A 23505-nucleotide genomic window follows, 5' to 3' on the forward strand; every position below is an offset into this window, starting at 1 on the left:
TTCAATATATGTATACCCACAAAAACCCGATCAGTTTAAAATTTATTCAAACAGCCTTTTTTGGTTTTATTTGATCAAATAATTGAAAGAATAAGGACCACATTTTTCCTACTGAAAAGCTGATACTCAACAAAAAGAAAAAACATGTTCTCCGTTTATTTATATTGCGAGAAGTGTTTGAATCTCTGAAAGAAATTTTTTTTTTTTCGAATTTTCAACCTTTTTTATTTGTGAAGAGATCAATTACGTGATCCAGCGACAATCCCGCATCGAGCATAATGAGGCGCTGCTTTCTCAAAATTTGAGAAGACATTTGAAAATGAAAAAAATTATTTCAATGCCTTCATCGTTAAAAAAATGAGGTTTCAGTTGAAAATTCGCATCACTCGTGCAGTTCGAGTGGTTTAAGAAGGTGGTGGTAACCTCTAAACACACCTCTAGAACAAGCAGTAGGCCATTGACCTTTTTCTATTGTTTAGAATGATGAACGACTAATAAAATTCCGAAAATTTTAACGAAATATCTTATCTCCTCTTATCTTTTATCAATGAAAACGTGAGTTGTCTATTTCACATCTCGCATCCCGAAGGGGTGCATATTAGGGTTGTCATTTAAATAAATAATCGATGACGTCATACAGCTGCTAGCTGTATTCTCCCATCAAAAAGAGCCCAATACTGATCAGTCTGCCCAGCACAAAAAAACTCTGATTTACTGAATTTATTCCAAGTTAGGTACTCGTACATACTGGCACTGTACGAGGATGTACTGATATCTAGTTAGCCTAGACCAGTTCCATGCATAGAAAAAATATTGCGTTACCATAGCAACGAACAATAACTCGTTAGAAGTGTCAGTTAGTGTGGAGTTTGAGGTCAAAAAAGTAAACCAGCGTTATGCAATAAATTAAAAGAAAGATGTCCACCGAAATTGTGAAAATCGAAAAATTGGAGTATCGAGCCAACATCAAGTACCTGTACCTATTTCAAAGGGTTAAGAGGTAAGCAGATTTACGAAGATATGCTTAATACCCTTGATGATCAATGTCCTTCGTATGCATCCATGAAAAATTGGACTGCAAGCCTCAAAAGAGGTAAATTTTCCATTGAAGATGATGACCGATTGGGAACAGTTTCTGTGTCAATCCCCGAAAATATTTTATTAGACCGTCGAATTGGGCTAAAACGGATATCTGAAGCACTGAATATTTCATACGAACGCGTTCATCATATAGTTCACGTCAATTTGGACATGAGAAAAATTGCTTCAAAATGGATCCCCAAATGTTTGAATGTTGACCAAAAGCGTGCAAGGGTAGAACATCGCGTTCGATCTGTGCTCGATTTGAAAACGATGTAGAGTTCTTGAACCAAATTGTTATTATGGATGAGACTTGGGTACATTTCTACGATCCAGAAACAAGGCAACTATTGATAGAATGCCGACACTCTGGTTCTCCAAGACCTAAGAAGTTTCGTGTCCGAAAATCTGCTAGAAAAGTTCTTGCTTCAGTTTTTTGGGATTGTCATGAAGTAATTATGATTGATTTTTTTAGATAAGAGTGGAACAATAATCGGAGATTACTATTCGACATAACCGACCACTCTACGGAAAAAATTGAAGAGAAAAGACGCGCAATGCGATCCAAAGGTGTTTTGTTTTTGAAGGACAACGCTCCTGCACACAAATCTCATATTGCCATGCAAAAAATTCGTGATTTAGGGTTCGAATTACTAGAACACCCCCCTTAAGCACCAGATTTGGCTCCATCCGACTATCATCTCTTTCCTCAACTGAAAAAAAGTTTGAAAGGTCGTAAATTGTCTTCCAACGAGGAGGTAATAAAAGCTGTGGAGGTCTGGTTTGCAGAGCAAGAAGAAAATTTTTTTTTAAATGTTTAGAGACGTTGCAGGTTCGCTGTAATAAATGTATCCAATTAAGAATAGAATATGTTGAGTAATAAAATATTTTGACAATGAAATGTTCTTTGGTTCTATAGTAGGCTAAGCGTTTTTCAATATATCCTCGTATAAGTGTTTCAACTTCAGAAATCTTCCTCTATTCCGACATCATCGAGGTTCTTCAAACCCAACCCTGGTTCTTTTCCATATTACTTATGCCTACTACCGAAATAGTGCATACAAGGAAGTATTTTCGTTGAGGGTTGGTTCTTCCGTTTCCAATGGAAATCAATGCAGAAGGTCGTCGAAGCCGAGCTAAATATTGATTAAAAATTTAGGCGCCCCGTGCTACTTTCCCACTTCTCATTTGTTATCATTATAAATATTACTAGGGTTAGCTGCCGGAAGAAACGCGATAGCAAAGGGGGTTAACTAACGACCTTTTCCCTAATTGCCTCTAGAATTCGGAGCGGTGCTCGCCACCATAAGAAACCCATTTCGCTTTCTTTATCATAGATCGGCAAGATTTCACCTCTTAATATGCCTTTAGCCAAATTTGGATCCTTTGCTGGCTATGAAGTCTGCGTGCAGTTACCACATAATTTTTTGAAAATTAAGATAATTTTTCTTGCACTCGTTAGTAACTCGTTAGTAACTATTTGTAACACCAAAATTTTCGTTTGTACCTCAAGGATAGTGGTAGAAAAACACTGCATTCCGCTGGGTGCAAATTTCTCGGACACTCACATTTGGAAAGCCGTAACTATTTGTAAAACAAAAGTTTTTGTTTGTTACCTAACCTATAATGTGAAAACGATACACTGAAAATGTGAAGTTAGTACCGACATTTTCGAAAATTCTCCATTTTTTTTCTTGCTTCCAATAGCACTTCGTTAGTAACCATTTGTAACGCCAAAATTGTCGTTTGTAACCTTACCTATTATGGAATAATGGCACCCTCAAAATACGTAGTTAACATCCACTTTTTCGAAAATAAAGAAAATTTTTTTGCATTCGTTAGTAACTCGTTAGTAACTATTTATAACGAATTACTAACGAATGCAATGAAATTCTCTCCATTTTCGAAAAAGTGAGCGATAACTGTGCATTTTGGAGATGTTATTATCCCAATATAGATAATGTTACAAATGAAAATTTTGTCGTTACAAATAGTTACTAACGAAGTGCTATCAGAAGAAAAAGAAATGGGGAGAATTTTCGAAAATGTCGGTGCTATAATGTTCCATTATAGGTTAGGTTACAAACAAATTTTCGTGTCACAAATAGTTACTAACGATAAACTAATCAACTGTACAGCGTGGGCAAAATTGGTGATACCTGAACTACAACTTTTTAACCCAACGAGAAAAATGGATGTAACATTCATGTCGTCTTTTTTCGAGAAACTAATAATACCATCAAGTGCATTCCCCTATATTCTTTTGTTTTTGAGTTATAGGCCAAAATTCAACAAAATTCAAATTTTGGCGACTTCAACTTTGGTCATTATTTCCGTTTCTGTTTGTGCTAACATGTTGAAATGAAGACACTATACAGACACTTTTTTGATAGCAATCCACTGGCGTACTATGATTTTTTCCTACAGGTTTATTTGCTGAGCTATAACATAAAGTTGTTTTTTTCTTATGAAAACAGTAGTTCAAAATGACAAAATGCCAGTTTTTTACCGTTTCAGAAATATATTATATATCACCCTCAGTCATTTTAAACTACTGTTTTCATAAGATAAAATACATCTTCATGTTATAGCTCAGCAAATATACCGGTTGGAAAAAATCATAGTACGTCACTGAATTATTATAAAAAAGTGTCTGCATAATATTTTCATTTCAACATCCTAGCACCAACAGAAACGGAGATAATGACCAAAGTTTAAATTTTATGTAATTGTGACCTATAACTAGAAAACAAAAGAAGATAGAGTAATGCAGTCGATGGTATTATTAGTTTTTTGACAAAAGACGACCGTAATGTGCCATGCGTTTTCCTCTATCTCGTTGAGTTGAAAAAGTTGTAATTCAGGTATCACCAATTTTGCCCACCCTGTACTTTATTTTTCGCAAAAAATCGAATAGTGGGTGCCCTTGAAGTTAGCACCCAACGGAATGCGGTGTTTTTCTACCACTATTTTTGAGGTACAAACGGAATTTTTGTTGTTACAAATAGTTACTAACGGGTGACCAACGAAAGCAAAAAAAATTATCTTCATTTTCGAAAAAGTGGATGCTAACTTCACGGTCATAACTGTAAAATTACCAAATGAAATGATGCAGGATTATGGATCAATAAATTGTAATTATCGGTGAATATCTACGAAGAACGTATAGTAACGTGAGTGATCCACTTTGACATTAATGAATGTAATGCTTGTTTTCAGTTTCCATCTATCGGCTGACTTTATGTTCGAATACAAAAAACGACAACAATTATATCCTCTATATCAAAGTCGAATTCTTATGCTATGATTCGTACAGACTGCAGAATGTTTAAAAATTTAAAACACCATTATACAGAGTGGAATAAGTAAAAAGTAACGCACGTAATCTTCGGTGTTTCCACTTTTCCTATGCATCTACATATATTTATAATTCAGCATTATTGAAAATGGCCATTTCTCACTACTGAGATCCCCTCATTAGACAATGAATTTTATTTTGTCCAACCTGTACATGAACAATTGCGTAATTTGAATTGAAAATTTACCTGTTGGGGCATTTTTCCACAAAATAGAAATGACTTAATTTTGCGCATCACGTTTCACTCACTCAGTATAATCCGACTTTTTTTTTAACAACTGCATTCCATTGAATTTGAGAAGGGTTTTTTTGGCAATATAACCGATGAAAATATTTTTTCATCTACATTCCTCGGTAAAATGAATAATCAGAAACATAAACTGAAATATTTCTACCGAGTACCTAATATAAAAGGATGGATGATTTTTCAGTGAAAAGGGGAGAGAATTAGCCTAAATAATCTGCCCAAATCAAGTCCCACCAACAATACACAATGGTATGAGCTATGTTCAAATTTATGTATCCCTAACCGGCCTAACATCTCGGAAGATTTCAGGAACAAGGAGTTAAACTCTTACATTCATCAGTTATAAATCTAATTTATTGTTGTTGTTAATGTTTGTGAGAAAAAGAAATATCATCCAGACAACGATGAGATACGAAAAAATTATAACAAATTGTTGCTACTTTGTCCGTTGATGAATATATATTTCTACAATTACTTTTTTGTGGATTGAGGAGACTAATTATTAATGATATATCGCTAGACAGTCCTTCTGCATTGAAATTCTAGAGGAAGAAAGAAGAACATTTTCAAGAACTGATTCCATATAAGTATTTGAACGAAAAACGCAAGAAAGTGTATATTGCTTCAATTGTTATTTCACAGTTTGCAAGCTAACGTGCGTTCAAAAAAATTCGTCGTCAAGTAGGCTATGGAATTGAGTAGGTTGATTTTCTGTGACTGAACGTAATTCTTTCCTTACATCACACTCATCAGTCATCACAGCCAAATGTAAACATTGATGACATTAACCTATTTATCGTAATTTTGTATGAAAAGGCAATTTCTCAGAAAAAATTACTTGCACATTCAATAATGATTTATTAGCATTTTTTCATTGAATTAGATTACAAGAATCCAAATAATCTGAGGCGATTGGAAAAATTAACCTGAGTTCATAAGTCAAAGACATGAATCTTGAACGAATCGAGTATTATGGTTTTTGTACTCACAATTATGTGAAAAGGTTGTACCTATAACAGTAGGTAATAGAAATAAATCACACTAAGAACCTCAGAATATGTTTATTTCTCAATGAATAAAATATTGAATTGACGCTGACAGTGAAAATCCATAACCAGAGGCAGTCTCTGCCATAACTGAAGAAACTGAATTATAGGATTTTCATTACAATGAGTTTCACGTTTAAGAGTTCTATATAATTAAAGTAGCTGTTGGAAATGTCCTCCTCTTTGCTCCAAACACTTCTCACATCTTCTTTTGAGAGATTCAAAGACATTATTCAATATAAAAGGATCATCGTTAATTAGATGAATTTTTTCAATGATCCTCGTCTTGAGTTCATCCAGATTAGAAATAGGTGATTGGAAGATAGAATTCTTCAAATGAGGCCATAAGAAGAAATCACATGGTGTAAGATCACACGATCTTGGAGGAAATTCATTTTCAGTATTGAGGCTAATGAGTCGATCCTGAAAAATATTCCTTAGTGTAGCCAATGTTTCTACAGCTGTGTGTGCTCTGGCTCCATCTTGTTGAAAATAACTATATGACCATTCTTCGAAATTTAATTCAGCTATAAAAGGCATGATAATATCCTCTTTATAGCGTTCTGCTGTTAAAGTTCCGTCAAAGAAAATAGGTCCAACAATTCTTCTCTGACTGATAGCACACCAAACTCCAATTTTCTGAGAATGAAGTGGTGTCTCAATGTAAAAATTTTCCGGTTTTTGACTGCTCCACATTCTCATATTTTGGGAGTTGACATATCCAGAAAGATGAAACCAGGCTTCGTCGGAGAAGAAAACTTTATTCAGGTTATCGATGAATTCGTTTAGAAACCACTGACAGAAGGCCATTCTACGAGGGTAATCAACTTCTTCAATCTTCTGATAACATGTCAATCTATAAGGATACAAATTGATGTCTTCTTTCAAAATTGTGTGACATGTACCAACAGAGACTCCAGCTAGTTGAGATAAAACCCGAACAGAGGTTCGTGGAGCTTCTGTCATAACATTCTCAACATTTTCGATTAATTCGGGTGTTCTCTTCTTTGGTCGACCACTTCCTTTTTTTCTTTGAACGCTACCTGTTTCACGAAAAACGCTCACACATCGCGAAACAGTACTCTGGAAAGATTGGTAATCTACAGCAACGTTGGGATACTCGATCCTGAAGTCGCTGAGACATTTCTCAACAGAATATTTCCACTCGCCTTCTATTTTCTCCCCATTTCTGAAGTAGGATTCAATAATGAATGCTTTTTGTACGTCGGTAAAAACCATCTTTATTATTTGCTGGTAATTTTAATTTAACAACAATCCAAAACGCTAACTTGACAGCTAACCTGTAATAATAATAGAGCACAAGCTAAGAACTACGTTTAGATACGCAATATCGACGTTTGAAATTCCATAGCCTACTTGACGACGAATTTTTTTGAACGCACGTTACATTCTTCCACAGATGTAGGTATTTTCAAAAGCTGAGAGTTGCATTTTTCAGTTTTCAAATCAAAGCATCACAATGTTTAATAATGCATCACGTCTTGTTGACTCTTAACAATGACACACTTTTCATGTCACAAAGTGAAATTTCGTATCATTATATTTCAAGAAAGCAGAAAATTGTGGGGTTTTAATAGTCATCCACGGTTTATGATTCGAAAATTTGAAGTATTTGAGTAAATAGTTCGAAAAACGCTTTCACATGGGTGAAATGGTGATTTTAACCCATTTGTACTTCTATTCTGAATATGGAGATAATGAATGTGAAAAAAAAACTCAAACCGATGACAGGAGAAATATACTTCAAAAAACTCTTCTTTTTGCGGTACTACGCAATATAAAATGAATATTAATTTTTTTATTAGCTTATTTATAAGTTTCCGAATTGAAATTATCTACATACTGGAATTATAATTGGATCTTTGAATGCTAATACCCATTTTTCGAAAAAACATTTCGGAAAATTTTTATCGCATCACTGGAAAATACAAAAAAAATTTTATTTCAGAAAATATACGCCAGATGAAGCTCAAATTCATCAGAAACATTAAAAACGTTATTCACAGCAAAGTAGGTATTAGTTTTCAACCTGATCGAACCTGTATATTGTGGGAAAAAGTGTTGAACGAGAATCTGGATGGTGTATCAGTTGAGAATTCAAAGAAGGTCAGAAAAGCTCCTGAGTTCTTGTCAGTGCTTTCCTGATTTTGTCAAATCTATTCTCATAGGAAATACTGGAAAAATAACCGATTGGTATTGAAGTAGAGATGAGAGTTCTCTTGCCTAGTGATCTTGATTTATTGTTCGTAGTATACAATTGCAAAATAACTCTTCACATCCAGTGGGCCAGCAGTTTAAAAAAAACATAATCGGAAGTAGGTACTAATAGAGTTTCCCGAATTTTCCATGCCAATAACTCGCTACCAATTAAATTTCTTCGGTCCCTGCGTTCAAAGCCACGACAGATGGTCTGGGTATCTGTTCTTTCAACCTCAATCCTCCGGTGGATTGAAAATTAACGCTTTTATATCGACGACGATAATTGAGTGTGGTTTCAAGAAGCTTTCATTATCTTTGCGGATCAAGAATGATCAAGAAAAATTGTATCAAAAGGAAAAAACACGGACGGGCTTCCTAGTATAAAAGTGAAACGATCATTATCTCGAGTGATAATTTTCAATTCAACGGTACATAACTTCGGATCATTAAAGATGGCGCAAGTCGTCGTTGTTTTTTTGCTTCAAATATCGTACGAAGATCTAATGGATGAAAGGACTTAGAACTAAGTAGTTTGGATATCCCTCAGCTCGGATACGATATACTAATGAGGCATAATCTCAATGTAATTTCGTTTCTGATAATCAACTTAATATGTAGAATGAAAAATTAACGTTTCTGCTTCCCCGACTGAAAATGCGAATCGAAATTACAAACCTTTCAGTTCTATGATAGTAATTGAGATCGAAATAATAAAAAGTAAAAAGAAACAAAAAACTATTTGATCAGAGCTTGCATTGCTTGATTTCGAATATGCAAATGAAAGCTATTCCGATTCTAGTTGTTAAGTTCCCAATAAAATACATCCTTTGAATTTTCTCAGAAACATTTAAATTTTTCTATAGATGTCCAAGAGCTTTTTCATTTCCATCCACCATCCAAACCTGGTCTCCATAATACACAAAATTTTCATCTGAATTTAATATTTTTATGACTCTAAATTTTATGTGCCTAAAAATGGCACAAGTGAAGAAATTTCACATATGTTTTTTTTTTTAACCTGAAAACTGTACAGGGTGGGCAAAATTCTTTGTCTACTGAGAGGATCTCGAGAACTATAGCGGCTAGAAGAAAACGGACACACAGAATGGTGAATACCACAGCTTTCTACGATACTTTGTTTTTGAGTTTGACAATTTCGTAAAGTTCTCATAACTTTTTTCTTTGAAGTTACAAACTTGAATCTTCTACAGGCACTTTTTTTACATAGAATCCACTGATGAGCTCAAAATATTTTTTCATTTCGAATCATTGGGGAACTTTAATTTTTTTAAATGCAAACTTTTATTGAGTTTTTTATTTTTGAGTTGGAAAAAATCTTTTGTCAGTAGATTCTACATATGAAAGTGCCTAAGAAAGTTTAACTTTCAGATCTGTAACTTCAAAGACAAAAAAGTTATGACAACTTTTCGGAATCGTCAAAATCTCAATTTTTGTTTATAACTCGAAATCTAAAAATAAAAGGCCGATTCTGTTTTTGGATTTGGATTAGTCATGAAAATGTGCCATTCGTTTTTTTCTAGCTGCTATAGTTCTCAAGATCCCCGCAGTAGACAAATTTTGCCCACCCTGTACTCTGGTACTCTTGGTACAAAATGAAATTGTTTTCAATTCTGATCTGGTTTTATATAATTGATTGAATTTATTCGAAATTATTGCAAATTCCAATCAAACGAACATAGAAATGATTTCTGCGACTCTGAAATAGAGAAATGACTATGAAGAAATTGTTGAACATATCAATCAATATCGAGGGATTTAATTCAAGGAATTCTGCTAATGATCAGAGAGAATGATTTATGCGGATAGCTCGTCGTTCATCAGTCAATCTTTCAAGTACTTCATCTAAGAGCAAATCATCTAACTGAATTATTTATGATGATTACAGAAGACGTCTGCTGAAAATATGGTTCGACATTAGGAAGGAAGTTTGACATTAATTGGAATATCGGAGTTTTCAAGATTATCTCATTATAGATCAATAGATGATGCAACAAAAATATTTACTCTCACACGAGCTAATCAGCAGGCCTAAACATTGTTTCCTTTAATTTTCATCGAAATACTTCAGCCAATTATATATTTTTTTTCGTTTAAGTCGATTCCATATTCATTAAGAATTTCAATATACAGGGTGAGTCTTTGACTCGTACAAATATTTCAACAGTAGATTCTTGAGGTCAAAAGAAACACTTTATCCCTTTACCATTTTTCCGAATCGGCTCGGTTGGAAAGATACAGGCTCTTGAAAAACCATGAAAAAATTTATTTTTAGTTTTATCGAATGAAATAAATTTTGGAATTTAGTTGTTCATTTATTTGATGAATCTTCTTCGAATACAAGATATCACCTACGTCTTCCAGTTTTTTCATTATCACCATTACATACCTACTATAAAAATATTATAAATTCAATGAACCTAACTCTTGGAACTAAGTTGGACGCTATCCAAGGAATATTTGAACGTTTTGTAAAATAAAAGTATTCTTCATATTTTTTGGTATGATGCGCCGTTTTCGAATAATTTGATGTTCAAAAATAAAAAATATTTGTGATATTCGGAAAAGTGGGTACTTTGGCTGAATACAAGTCTGTTTAATAGATCCACAGATGTGTAGTGTCATAGATTCAGTTTGTTATTCTGAAAGGAATTTTGTTCTTCCAGGGGTGGCATAGCTCATTATTAAAACTTAAAATAGCTATATCTTTTAATCAATCGAAAAAAAATTGTATAGGAAAAAAGTTTCTTTTGACCTCAAGAATCTACTGTTAAAATATTTGTACTAGTCAAAGACTCACCCTGTATATTTTCTTCGTGATCTATTCACATTATAAGCAATAGGTTATTAACCAAAACGGTTGCAAACTTTATACTCAACTAGGTACAGCCTCTTCTCTGCATATTTGTCTCTAATAATTACAAACGTATGTTGGAGAGTGATTTTTGTCATATAATGTTTTTAATCCTACAGTTCTCAAGATTTGAGATTTTCTGCAAATTTCAAGATAATTCTTTTAGTACATTATCGAAAAATTTCTGAGCTAGTTTTCCTGTACGATTCAAAAAATAATTCAAATTTAATTCTGTTAGATCGTTGAACGAACGAGAATTATCTACAGAATAATGTCAGAGTTTTCCGAATTCGTCGTTTTTCACAGAATTAGTTGCATGATCGTAAAACGTTTCAATTTACAATTTGAATAATATTTCTGATAATTAAACAAAAGCTGATATGATATGATAAAAATTTGAGAAACCTATAAGAATTATTAAGGGATCAGGTTTGTACAATTCGAATGATTATTTTTCCTAAATTACTTGTAGTACGGAACAGATAAATGGTAAATAAGTCGAGAAGCGATAGAATTTTTTTATGGATTTTACATTACGAAATAGGATTTGTTTTTTCGGTTTAATTAAATTAGCGGACCCTTCATAGTTACTGGAAATGACATATAAACCTTCTATAATAATTAATTCCAAGAATTCAATCCAATTAATGAATCGCGATCGAGAATATGAAATATCGAGATGAGCAACTTTTTCATAGCCCCGATTCGAAGTGTAAATAAACCAGTATCCTAACGTGATCCAAGAAAAAACTGAGAAATGAAATCATAAAATCAATCAACAACACATCAAGAAATGAAAAACTCGTGAAATGAGGAAAATGCGCATTGCGTCCAAATGAACTCCGTCGTCCCACATAACTTATCCCTAATTCTTATCGACCAAACATCCTTTCTACTCACAAACTGGGTCTCATCGAGGGAAAACGGTATACGGCACAGAAAAATAATGAAACACACCAACTTGGTAATAATATGGATCCAACATTAACGGAGTTATTCAAATGTCGGTCCAAACGACGAGAACGGCAACCGCGCATGCGTTTTTTTTTATTATATAGTCAAGGTTCGCCGGGACGGAAGTGCCGGTCATGCAACACTGCTATTTTGCTTCCCCAACCGTGCCAATAATTTTTATCTGGCATTGTTAACGTTTTACGGGGATTTTTACGTCACCGTTAGTGGATTATGGAAGTATATTGGCCAGAAATTGTTCTTTAATGATCTCTCCGGACAAAAACTATCGAATTTTGATCACGACGCTCGACGGTTTTCTGAATAATTACTTGAAACAGAGGAAGAAAATAGCGGGGGGAGATTATCATCACAAATATAAAAACTTTTATCGCACCATGTGTAACGGTGAAAATAATTGAAATTTCCATTGCCCTTATGAAAGGGATTTTCAAAGCAACGAATCGGGGAGAAAAAAATATTAAATAGGATTATTAATTTTTTTGTAGTGCTTAACTTTTCGAATTACTCAAAATTTTTATAGAATAACTTAGATTCTCAGAGAAAGCGTGAAAGTCGAACGTATAATGTGAACAGTTCCATTTTTTTCTTGAAAATGAAAAATGATTACCTATTTTGAGTTTTTTTATGGTATGAAAAAAATTGTTTATTTTAATTTTTATACCTTTTTTTGATGTTGACAGAGGAAACCCGTTGCAATGTACATCTGTAACATAAGGAAAGAAAATCAAAATGCTTAAAAAATATTATTCGATATCCTTATGTTCCATATTTTGAAAATTTTCACGGATTTTCTTTGTTAACATCTGGAACATAAGAAATAATGTTATTTCATTTCGAATCAAAATATAAATTAAAAATTCCTTGTTTCTCTTATGTGTTGAAAGAGAAAAATCGAAATGAATTTTTGGGGAAAAGCAAGCAGCTCCTAAAATATTCTTTAATCAATATTAGAACCCTTCAGGGAAATAATAATTTTTTGGACAGCTTCTGAAAGTTTTTTATTATTTAAAATAATAATTTTAATTATAATACATTTTTCGATAAATAAAATAACAAATGTTTAATTGATAGGTACTTTGATATAAATTGTATTATGAAATATGAAATGAATATATGATTTTTGATGAACTGGATAGATATAAATTCCACTGTTGTATGAAATATTCAGTTTACCGAGTGGATCAACAGCATTAGAAAGCTTCAATTTTTCCTGGATAATAAGAAATCAAGAACCCTCATCTGTAAATAAAGGTATCTCTATACAGATGAGTCTTCGACTCGTACAAATATTTCGAAAGTAGATTCCTGAGGTCAAAAGAACCCCCCATACCTACCATTTTGTCCGATTCGGCCCTTATAAAAAGATATAGCCATTTTAAGTTTTCATAATAAGCGGTGCCACCCCTGGAAAAAAATTACCTTTCAAACAGAGTTGAATTCGGCCAAAGTACCCAATTTTCCAAATTTCTCACATACATTTAAATTTTTGAACATCAAATCACTCGAAAACGGCGCGTTATACGAGAAAATATAGAGAGAACACTTATTTTACAAAAGGTTTAAATATGCATTAGATAGCGTCCAACTTAGTTTTAAGAGTTGGGTTCTTCGAATTTTGGATATTTTTATGGTACTTAATGGTCATAATGAGAAAACTGGAAGACGTGGGTGGGAAATAACTTGTGTTGGAAAATCAAGAAAATGATTCACCAAATAAATGAAAAACTGTATTCCAAAATTCATGTAATCCATAAGACCGTTTGTGCGATAGAACTAAAAATATTTTTTTTAATGGGTTTTCAATAGCCGGTATCTTTTAAACCGAGCCGATTCGGAAAAAATGGTAAAGGAAAAAAGTGTTTCTTTCGACCTCAAGAATCTACTATAAAAATATTTGTAGGAGTCAAGGACAAACACTGCACATGGTGTCAAGATTCGATGGAAGTGAATGTGAGCTCTGTAACCGTAAGGAAAAATGGATGGAACTACGCCACTGCATTCTAAATGAAAAAGTTTCTGTAGAATGTAACATTTGTTTTTCGATATCACTGAAACTTTATGAAATAGAGGCACCAATTCAAAGCCGAAAAAAGACTTGAACACAAAAAAAAAAGAAGAGGGATACGGTTTTGGCTATTTTCCATCATTCGAAAATCAGGGTCGGAAACGTGCCATTCAATCGCATAGAATTCTGCTCACCCTGTACTCTAGGTCTTGAAGGATTAATAAAAAATAGTTTTTCATCTTTGAATATCACTTACAACTGACCTAAAGATTTGTTTATCCTTAAATTTTACTACTATAAATAATTGATCACCAAAATTAAATGCTTCTACAGGTTCAATTAATAATAAATAATAATTAATTGCTGACTTGTGCGCAACCTCATGTTCATGAATATTATGTAATTATTATCGTTCTGATTCTATGACGAATATAATGCCGAGGATGTTTTTTTGGTGTAATAGGTACATAAAATATTCTCCGATTCATAATCGAGATTTACCTAAGCAATAATTCATTACCCACTAAGAAGAACGACCTGAATATTTTAAACAAGAATTACGTTATTTGAATTCATTCTGCGTAACAACAGACCATAAAATACAAACACTAGACTAAAATGAACAAGCTCATAACATGTATTTCTTCATGATATTCCATAAGCAGTCTTCATCGATGATGACCCAGTTACCTGAGCACGCGGTTCTTAATCTTATCGATCTGAACATCAAAAAATACGATTTTCTTCACGAGATATTCAACGCACATTGGGGAGCATGCAGCATGACAACAGCCTAATGTATTCTTCATTTTATTTATGCATCCTGCGTAACACCATAATCTCTAGTTTGATCAACATGAAATCAACAAAATTAATGTTAAAACTTTCGAGATATTTTCGAGGAGAATAAGCAGGGATGAAAAGTTCATCCCAATTTTGTTTGGACATAGTTCGTGAAAGAATGTATGTTAATTCAAGTACCGGTAGATTCGGGTGACTTGCGACAGTCCTGTAACTTGGAACAATTACGCCCCTTGCAGATTTCTTTGTTTCTTACCACTTATGAGTGAACGGACAAACTTATAAGATTGTGTAGCGTCTTTTCGGTAAGTTTAACAATTGATTCCTGTTGAGTTTGCCGTGATCAGAGCGTTTTAATTGACAGGAAAAATTAACGAATTCAGGAGAGTGAAAGCGGGTACATTTGTTTCAGTTTGTGCATATGTAATTTTTTTTCTGGATACGTGGGATATTGGGATATAAGGTATGTCATGAAACAAGGTTGTTTACAAATCAAACGGCAACACGGATCTCATTCATTTATTTTGTTGTTTCGTAGGGTGACTTGGGACAATGCCGAATAGATACAAGCGGCTCATTGGCAGCAGGAAATATGCCGATTTTTTGCAGGATATTATTATTTACGTTATTTCCGCGAAGAAATCACCAAAGAATGAAAGAAATCAAAGCTCCCTTGTTTTGTTTAGTTTTTTACATTTGAATTGCAATATATTTACTTTCGCTGTCATAGGGGTTTACCATTTACTTTCACTTTCCTTACCGAACTTCAACTGTATATTCACAAATTCTAATTTTTCAAAACTATACACCGTCACCTATTTCATTTGAAAGTTGAGAAATCAATTGATTTCAACTTGTGTCCCAAGCCTCCCAAATCGGTGGGTGATTTCGGACAAATATATTTTTTTTTCAAAATTTATATCCGAATTCTGAAGCATGGTATATATCCTAATCAATAGTCTGAGTCATTAAGCATATTCGAACCTCTTTTTCGGATAAAAATAGTTCACCGTTTTGAAAATATGATAATTTGAATTTAACAATCGTCCCAAGTCACCCGAATCTACGGTACCAAAAATGATATTTGGCCAAAATGAACTATTTCTGATAAATCAGGGTTGGTCACTTCAAATGTTGAAAACAAAACTTTTTCAAAAAATCAAAAGAGCCACAGCCTTCATCAAGGCTACTGATGGATGATAAAATTCAAAGTTAACGTAATAGCAGTAATCCATTATGGTACTGCTGACGGTGATGGCATTTCAAATACGCACCTGCAGAGCACCTGAGCAGGTGAGAAATGATTAATTTGCCTTTATCGCATCGAAAGTGAAGTAATAGATGGGAAAGTCTCCGTAATAGTGGGTAAAATGGCAATGACTCCTTCATAAGTTTTTTATGTTGAGTTCAGAGCACGTGATATATCATTTTAATTCCTCTCTGCTTGAATTGATCATTATCACATTGGGGTTATACAGGGTGTTTTCTAAATGAATGTCAATATTTATGGGGGTGATTCTTGGGTCCATTTTAAGAAAAAAACTTCATAGAGACATATGTCGTGAACGTCTTAACTTTTGAGATACAGGGTGGTAAAGTTTTCAAAAATAAATCAATTATTATTAATATCTACAATACCACTTCAGATATTTCAATGAAATTTGTCATACATGTACTAAAAAAAATAAATCTACGTATGTCTCTGCATGGTGATATCGTCATAATATGTATGCATCAACGATATTGTTAATGATCATGTAGAGAAACGGGTTTATTTTTTTGAGCGGAAACCGTGAATCGGATTGAAAAAAGTCGAGTAATCAACTTTGGTAAGAAATGATTGGGAATTTCAAAAATAATTTTTATTTCAGGAAGAATCTGTGGCGTATCATCAATGTCTGCCAAGATAGGTAGGTCAAATTACGTACGAACGCTACTGGTGTAAATTGAAAACAATGTGATACATTAAAAAATGCCTCTTGATTCATAGTACATGTATGACAAATTACATTGAAATATCTGAAGTGGCATTGTAGATATTAATAATGAATGATTTATTTAGGAAAACTTTACCACCCTGTATCTCAAAAGGTAAGACGTTTACGACATATGTTCATATAAAGTTTTTTTTTTTTTCGTAAAATAGGCCCAAAAATCACCCCCATAAATATTGACATTAAATTAGGAAACACCTTGTATACAACAGTTGAAAAATTTAGGAGGATTGTTCAATTATAAATGTATCTCTTTATTGCAAGAAGATTCCCACATTTCAACCCTTAAGTATATTTTGAAAATAGATGTCAAGAGTATAGAATATAAAAACACATTCACAGGGTGATTCTTTGACTCGTACAAATATTTTTAACAGTAGATTCTTGAGGTTGAAAGAACCACTTTTTTTTCATACCATTTTTTCCGATTCGACACTGTTAAAAAGAATTTTCATAATTAACTGTGCCACTTCTGGAAAAACAAAATTACCTTCCTTCCAGTAACTAACGTGCGTTCAAAAATATTCGTCGTCAAGTAGGCTATGAAATTTTGAAGGCTGATGTTCGGTGGCTGAACGTATGTCTTTCCTTGAATTACTTCATCTTCCCAAAATGTAAACAATGATGACATTAACCTATATATCGTAATTTTGTACGGAAATTCACTTTTTAGGAAAAGTTATCTGTAGATTTCACCCAACTTTCGAAAAGCATTTCTTTCATTGAGTAAGATGACAAGAATCCGAACAATCTGAGGCAGTTAGAAAAATTCTTCGTAAAAATTTTATCCGTCCACTATTTTCATACGTAAGAGACATGAATCTTGAATTGATCGTGATATTATGTTTTTTTTTTGTAAAAAGGTTCTAGCTAACTTCAGTCAAATGAATAAATCACAGTAAGATTCTCAATAATATGTTTATTAATTCTCTATAAATAGGTATTGAATTGATTCAGTCATTACTGAAAATCCATGACTAAACTAAAAGAACTGAATTACATAAAAATAGCTATTGGACAATTTATTAAAATTCAATGCAGATTTAAAAAGGCATGATCTCCTTCATCACGTTCTGCTATTAAAGTTCCATAAAAGAAAGTAGGTCCACATTTTGCCTTTGACTGATGCATACTGAACTCCAATTTTTCTTGGATGCTACAAGGTTAGGTAATCACAACCTTTTCAGTTTTCTGATAACATGTCAATCTTTATGGAAACAAATGGATATTTTTTTTTTAAATCGGGTGGCATATGCCAACGGATACTCCAGCCACTTGAGATAAAACCTAAACAGAGGTTTGTCAAGCTTCTGTCATGATGTTTTCATTATTGCTGAACTCTGGAGTTTTCTTCTTTGGTTGACCACTTCCTTTTTTGTTTGAACAAACCTGTTTCGTCAACACATCGCAAAACAGTACAATGGAAAAATTCATACTTAATAATCTACAGCAACATAGGCTTCTATGAAGTCGCCGGAACAGAATATTTCCATTCTCCTTCAATTTTCTTTCCAATTTTGAAGTAGGATTCAATAGTAAAAGCCTTTCACACGTCCGTAAAAACCATTTTTATAATTTGCTGATAATTTTAATTCAACAACAATCCAAAATGCTAAAATGACAGTTCACCTGGAAAATTAATAGTATAGCACGAGCTAAGAATTACGTTTAGGCACGAAATATCGACGTTCAAAATTCCATAGCCTACTTGACGACGAATTTTTTTGAACGCACGTTAGCTAAATCTATGATACTACACATCTGTAGTGTCACAGAGTTGTATTCAGCCAAAGTAAAAAAAATTTCAAATTTCACAGATACTTTTTGATTTTTGAACATCAAATTACTCGAAAACGGCGAATTATAGAAGAAAATATGTAGAATACTTATATATAGAGTTGGGTTGTTTGAATTTTCGGTATTTTTATAGTACGTAATGGTTATAAAGAGAAAAATGGAAGACGTGGGTGATATCGTATGAATCGAAAAAGATGCTTCAAATGAATGAAAAACTATATTTCGAAATTAATTTGATTCGAAAAAACCGTTTGTAGGATAAAAGTAAAAATAACATTTTTGTATGATTTTTCAAGCCTGTAGCTTTTGAACCGAGCCGATTCGGAAAAAATGGTAAAAGAAAAAGTGTTTCTTTTGACTTCAAAAATATACTCTTGAAATATTAGAGAATTAATGAATCCAATGTTATCTATTGTAAAACTTCATAACAAAGGACTATATTATTTATCGACTGATATTTCAGGAAATGAACACGCTTTTATCAACTTTATTCGAATTTGTCTGCATCTAAATCGTTGGAGTAAAAAGTAACGTTAAAATTATTTTTTCGCTATTTACCTATAATCAGTAGAAATATTTTAGAACGGGTCAATTCTCATTTTAATTACGCAACTTCTATATACCTGATTGGGAAATTTGTCATGCCTCTTTAACAAGGGTAAATGCATGGCAGTTGAGGTTTTTAGAAGGCAACCTTATTTTGTTGCGTAGGTATTTCAAATTAGAATTGACCCGTTCGTGCTGTTTTCTGCAAAAACGTTGTTACTACTTGTCTCTCTATCAACTTTTGCATTTCTTTTGCGATTAATAATATCTTCAGATGCACCCTTGTAAAAGAAAGTATAGTGCTGAAACCTTTGAGCCACCTGTACAAAAATTTGTCCAAAGATGAAGATTCATAGTCTTTAAGTGAAGATCTTCAGGAAATACATCAAGTCCACGTGAGTACTTAATGAAAGAAAGTGAAAAGGCGTTGAATAATTCATAATATCATTATTTCACATAGAATATTCATGAGACGTGATAATACAGATATGTTCAAATGAGTGTTTTGTCCTTTGTACTACTTTTTCTCTCCCGGAAGAGCTTCACGCATCAAGCATCTTATATTATCATTGAAAAACGAAAGAATGATTCTCGGAAGAGTACTCAAATTCAAATAACAATTTGAAGCTGGATTTCCCAAGTTATCTATTCTTGGTCGAATAGGTTGGTAAAATTTGATAAGAATGAACTTGTAAAATTGAAATTTTCCTTAACTTCGATCTGTTGAATAGCAACGCCCGTTCAACAAATGAGATCACCACTACCAAATCTATTTCTGAACATCAACATAGGTACCTATATCCATTTTCACTTGCTCAACAATCAATTAAAATAAAGAGTTTACGTCCATGTTAGCCTGAAAGAGTACCAATGTGTAAATCGAATGCTTAATTTTCCTTATTAATTGCTTCATTTCGTATTTGATAAGTGACGAAACCAATACAGTTAATAGAGTAATAAATGTTGAAATATTTCTTGTCAGGTGTGATGACTGGTGAGAGTTCTCATTTGGTCTTCATTAGTTCCTTGACTTAACAAGCTTTCATGTGGAGAAAAAGGCCTTTGAATCGCAAACGTGTGTTCATGAAGATGTAGAAGTATATATGTTTGCGAAACGTTGGCATTAGCTGAGATTTGCTGATTCTCACCACCTTCCTAGTTCCCATTAACATACTGTGCGTTTCTGCGCAGTTTCTACAACTTCTTATTGTTAAGAATTGAATTTTTCCCTAAAATACACAGCAGAGACACTGTCTCTGATACACATGTTTTTTTGTTGTTGAAGTTGTTTAGGGATGTGTAGGATGCAGCTCCTTGAATCTGGCAGCAGCTGTCATCAATCAGTAGTACTAGCGGAATCCAAGCCTTGCAAAGAATATTTGCAATTCGCAATGTTCTTCACATGGTCGGCCCCTAAAGAACCGACAGTGTATTCTGAAATACCATCACAATTATCAGAAAGGAGAATATCTTCTATTTACGCATTACTTCAGACTCTAATTTCATCAAAATTATATATTTCAATTCGATCGCAATGCTTCGGCGGGAAGGAGCTTCCTTCTAAGCATGTAAATGGAGGAACGATCTTCTGAGAAAGATATAATTTGCCTAGTTGACCTAATTTGTATAAAATATGAGGAAGAACAGCACGAGTGCCTCCTAGTAGGATTGATTTCTGCCCGAAACATGTAATTATTCAAAATACATGCCGTTGCGTAAGATACGCGAGTTGGTGGACTGCAATTCTTCGTTGGTTGGTTGTGTGCTCAATATAGGTTCTTGTTCCAGTGGCAAATGCTAATTTCTAGAACAAATACATCTGATTTTCGTATCGATTTTATGTCGTTGAACGCAGTCCATTCATGTGCTTATGTCAAATGTCAAATATTTTCGAAGAATGTGGGTTCAGAGAGGCGACAAAATAATCTGTGAATCACATGAACAGAAATTACACTGCGCACATTATGGAAATCTCAAATTTATTCTACAACTGAAGGAGTTCTCAATGATAATTATTTTTATCAGAATTATGCATGCAAATGTTATCCCACTTTCAACGGTTTTCTTCAATACAGATGTTTTTTCCCAGCAGGGATAAAAAAAAGATGATATTATCAGATTTTGAATGTATTGGCTCCATTCTAGAATCAGTTGTTCTCGATCAATTCTATATAGTGATCAATAGTTTTTCTTCCGTTTGATTTTCTACACTCGATCGCTATGCAACGCGAAACACGCAATTTGACCCAAGAGGAATGTGCCCAAGCGGTAGTTTTGCGAGAAGAAGGGTGGACATACACAAGAATTGCAGAAAGGTTTGGAGTTTCCCATACAAGTGTGTCCAGAATGTTGCAGCGATTCAGGGAGACAGGTATGAATGTCCGAAGACCAAGACAGGGTAGACCACGGGTAACAACTTGCCATTCAAGAACGTTACTTGAGAGTTTCTTCGTTGAGACAACGGTTTGCAACCGCCCGCCTCTTTCAAATTCAGCTTGAGCAAACTCATGAGGTGCAAATGAGCACTCAGACAATAAGAAATCGCCTCAGAGAATATGATTTAAGGCCTCGTGTCGCGGCAAGAGGCCCAGCTCTTACCCCAGCCCATCGAAGGGCGCGTTTGGATTTTGCGAGAGAGCATATCCATTGGGAAGAGGCCGATAGGGAAAGAGTTCTCTTCACAGATGAGTCTAAATACTGCCTCTACCATTGTGATCGACGTTCCTTTGTATACAGACGTCCACATGAAAGATATGCTCAGTGCAATTTCCTGAATACTACTGGTTTCGGGGGAGGATCGATTATGGTATGGGGTGGAATATCTTTGATTGCTCGCACAGACCTAGTGGTAGTTGATAATGGAGCTATGAATGCTGATAAGTATATAAGGAACATTCTTGAAGAGCATGTAGTGCCATTTGCCCCATACACTGGTGAAAATTTCATTTTTATGGACGATAATGCCAGATCCCATCGTGCGCTCATCGTTCAGGAGTACCTTGAAGAGGTTGAAGTCTCTCGAATGGAATGGCCAGCAAGAAGTTCAGATCTCAATCCGATTGAGCAGGTTTGGGACAACCTCAATAGAAGGCTGAGAAGTTCAGAAAATCATCCAGCTACTCTTAATGACTTAGGAATCTGGGAAGGATTAGATCAGAACATTTTAAGATCACTCATTTTGAGTATGAACCGTCGTTGCCGAGCTGTAATTAACGCAAGGGGTGGAAATACCAAGTATTAAATCGCTTATCAGCATTTCAGTATTTTGAAAATTGTTCATTTCTCTTCTTTCACATAAGATTCGGTGAAATCCTGAATTTTTCTTCCATTTAATGTGTCTTGTTTCGTTCAAAACCTTCCCGATAGAACATAAAAAATAAGTTATAAAGTCAATGTAGAGTTTACTTTCATTAAAATTGAGATTTTCAGAATGTTCGTTAATTTTTTTGCGCAGTGTATTTCAATCAGATATATTGGTTCATATTTTTTAACGGGATTGTTGCTCAGATCAAGAGCGATATCATTTGGCCCATAGGTGTGTGATTTTTGAATTTTGATCCGAAAAATTAAGTGGTCTCCTCCTCCAGCAATTGAGTGAGTTGTCTCCTGTCTGAACAATTATAAATGCTATCAGGGAGTCTGTCCAGTGGCAAGATGATAAAGTAAACCTGCAACTTCCATAGTAAAAGATTGAGAAAAAAAGCCCACATCCAAACATAAGAAAACCTATCAAATGGTTTCCATGTGGTCCTGAAACCACGACAGGGACTAACGCTGGATTATTCGAAATGTTACCATAAATATTGTCAACTGAAAGATGTGTGGAAATGAACCTAAAAAGAAACTACATAGAAATACCAAACTATCAGAAATGTGAGATATATCAACCTTCAGAATTCCATAGCTTTATTAATGATTGATTATCTTGAGAGATTTTCTCCTTCTATTTTGTTTGTTGGCAATACTTTTTCATTTTCATCCAGCATAGATATAGAGAAATGGACTGAGCATTCCTTTTCCATATGTGCATGAAATGAGATCAAAAAAAGTGACAGAGAGAAACCTTAGAACATAAATACATGGAATGGACATTGACGTGCTATGAATGTATTTGTTGTGGTACAAACATGCTAGGCTTCTCTGTCTAGCGCGACACTAAGGCAGTGGCGTAAAATAAATAAATTTATATAATTCCTACCTTTTTGTACGGAAAATTGAAGTGAGAATGATGCCAGGTCAAACTATCTCAATTGTGATTGGCGAAACTAAGCAACTATTTCACTCCAGTCTTTGGACAACAACAAATGTTTATTTTCCATTCCTTGTATCTATGTTTCAAGGGAGAAACCGAACATCAGGCCAGCCAGCAGCCAGTTATCTCTTTGCAAAATTTTTATTGAAAAAGGAACAGGTATTGGCCTGACCATAGACTAAAGTCTATGGGTCTGACGATCATTTCTCTCTTTCTATGAAACAGCCATTTCATACTGGTATTGATCAATCCATTTCTCTATGTCTATGTCATCCAGATGACATCCACATATTGACAACATGATACACATAC

General features: G+C 33.9%; 1 protein-coding gene across 1 annotated transcript in view; it reads right to left on the reverse strand.

Moving 5' to 3' along the window:
• LOC123322946 overlaps positions 1–23505 on the reverse strand; it is a 106267-nt gene that overhangs the window by 56277 nt on the left and 26485 nt on the right. Inside the window, exon 2 of the mRNA XM_044911037.1 lies at positions 12460–12501. Coding sequence (XP_044766972.1) covers positions 12460–12501 — 42 coding nt within the window. The remainder of the gene's footprint in view (positions 1–12459; positions 12502–23505) is intronic.

The sequence above is a fragment of the Coccinella septempunctata genome, chromosome 1 (genome assembly GCF_907165205.1).
Source record: "Coccinella septempunctata chromosome 1, icCocSept1.1, whole genome shotgun sequence".
Taxonomy (NCBI): Eukaryota; Metazoa; Arthropoda; class Insecta; order Coleoptera; family Coccinellidae; genus Coccinella; species Coccinella septempunctata.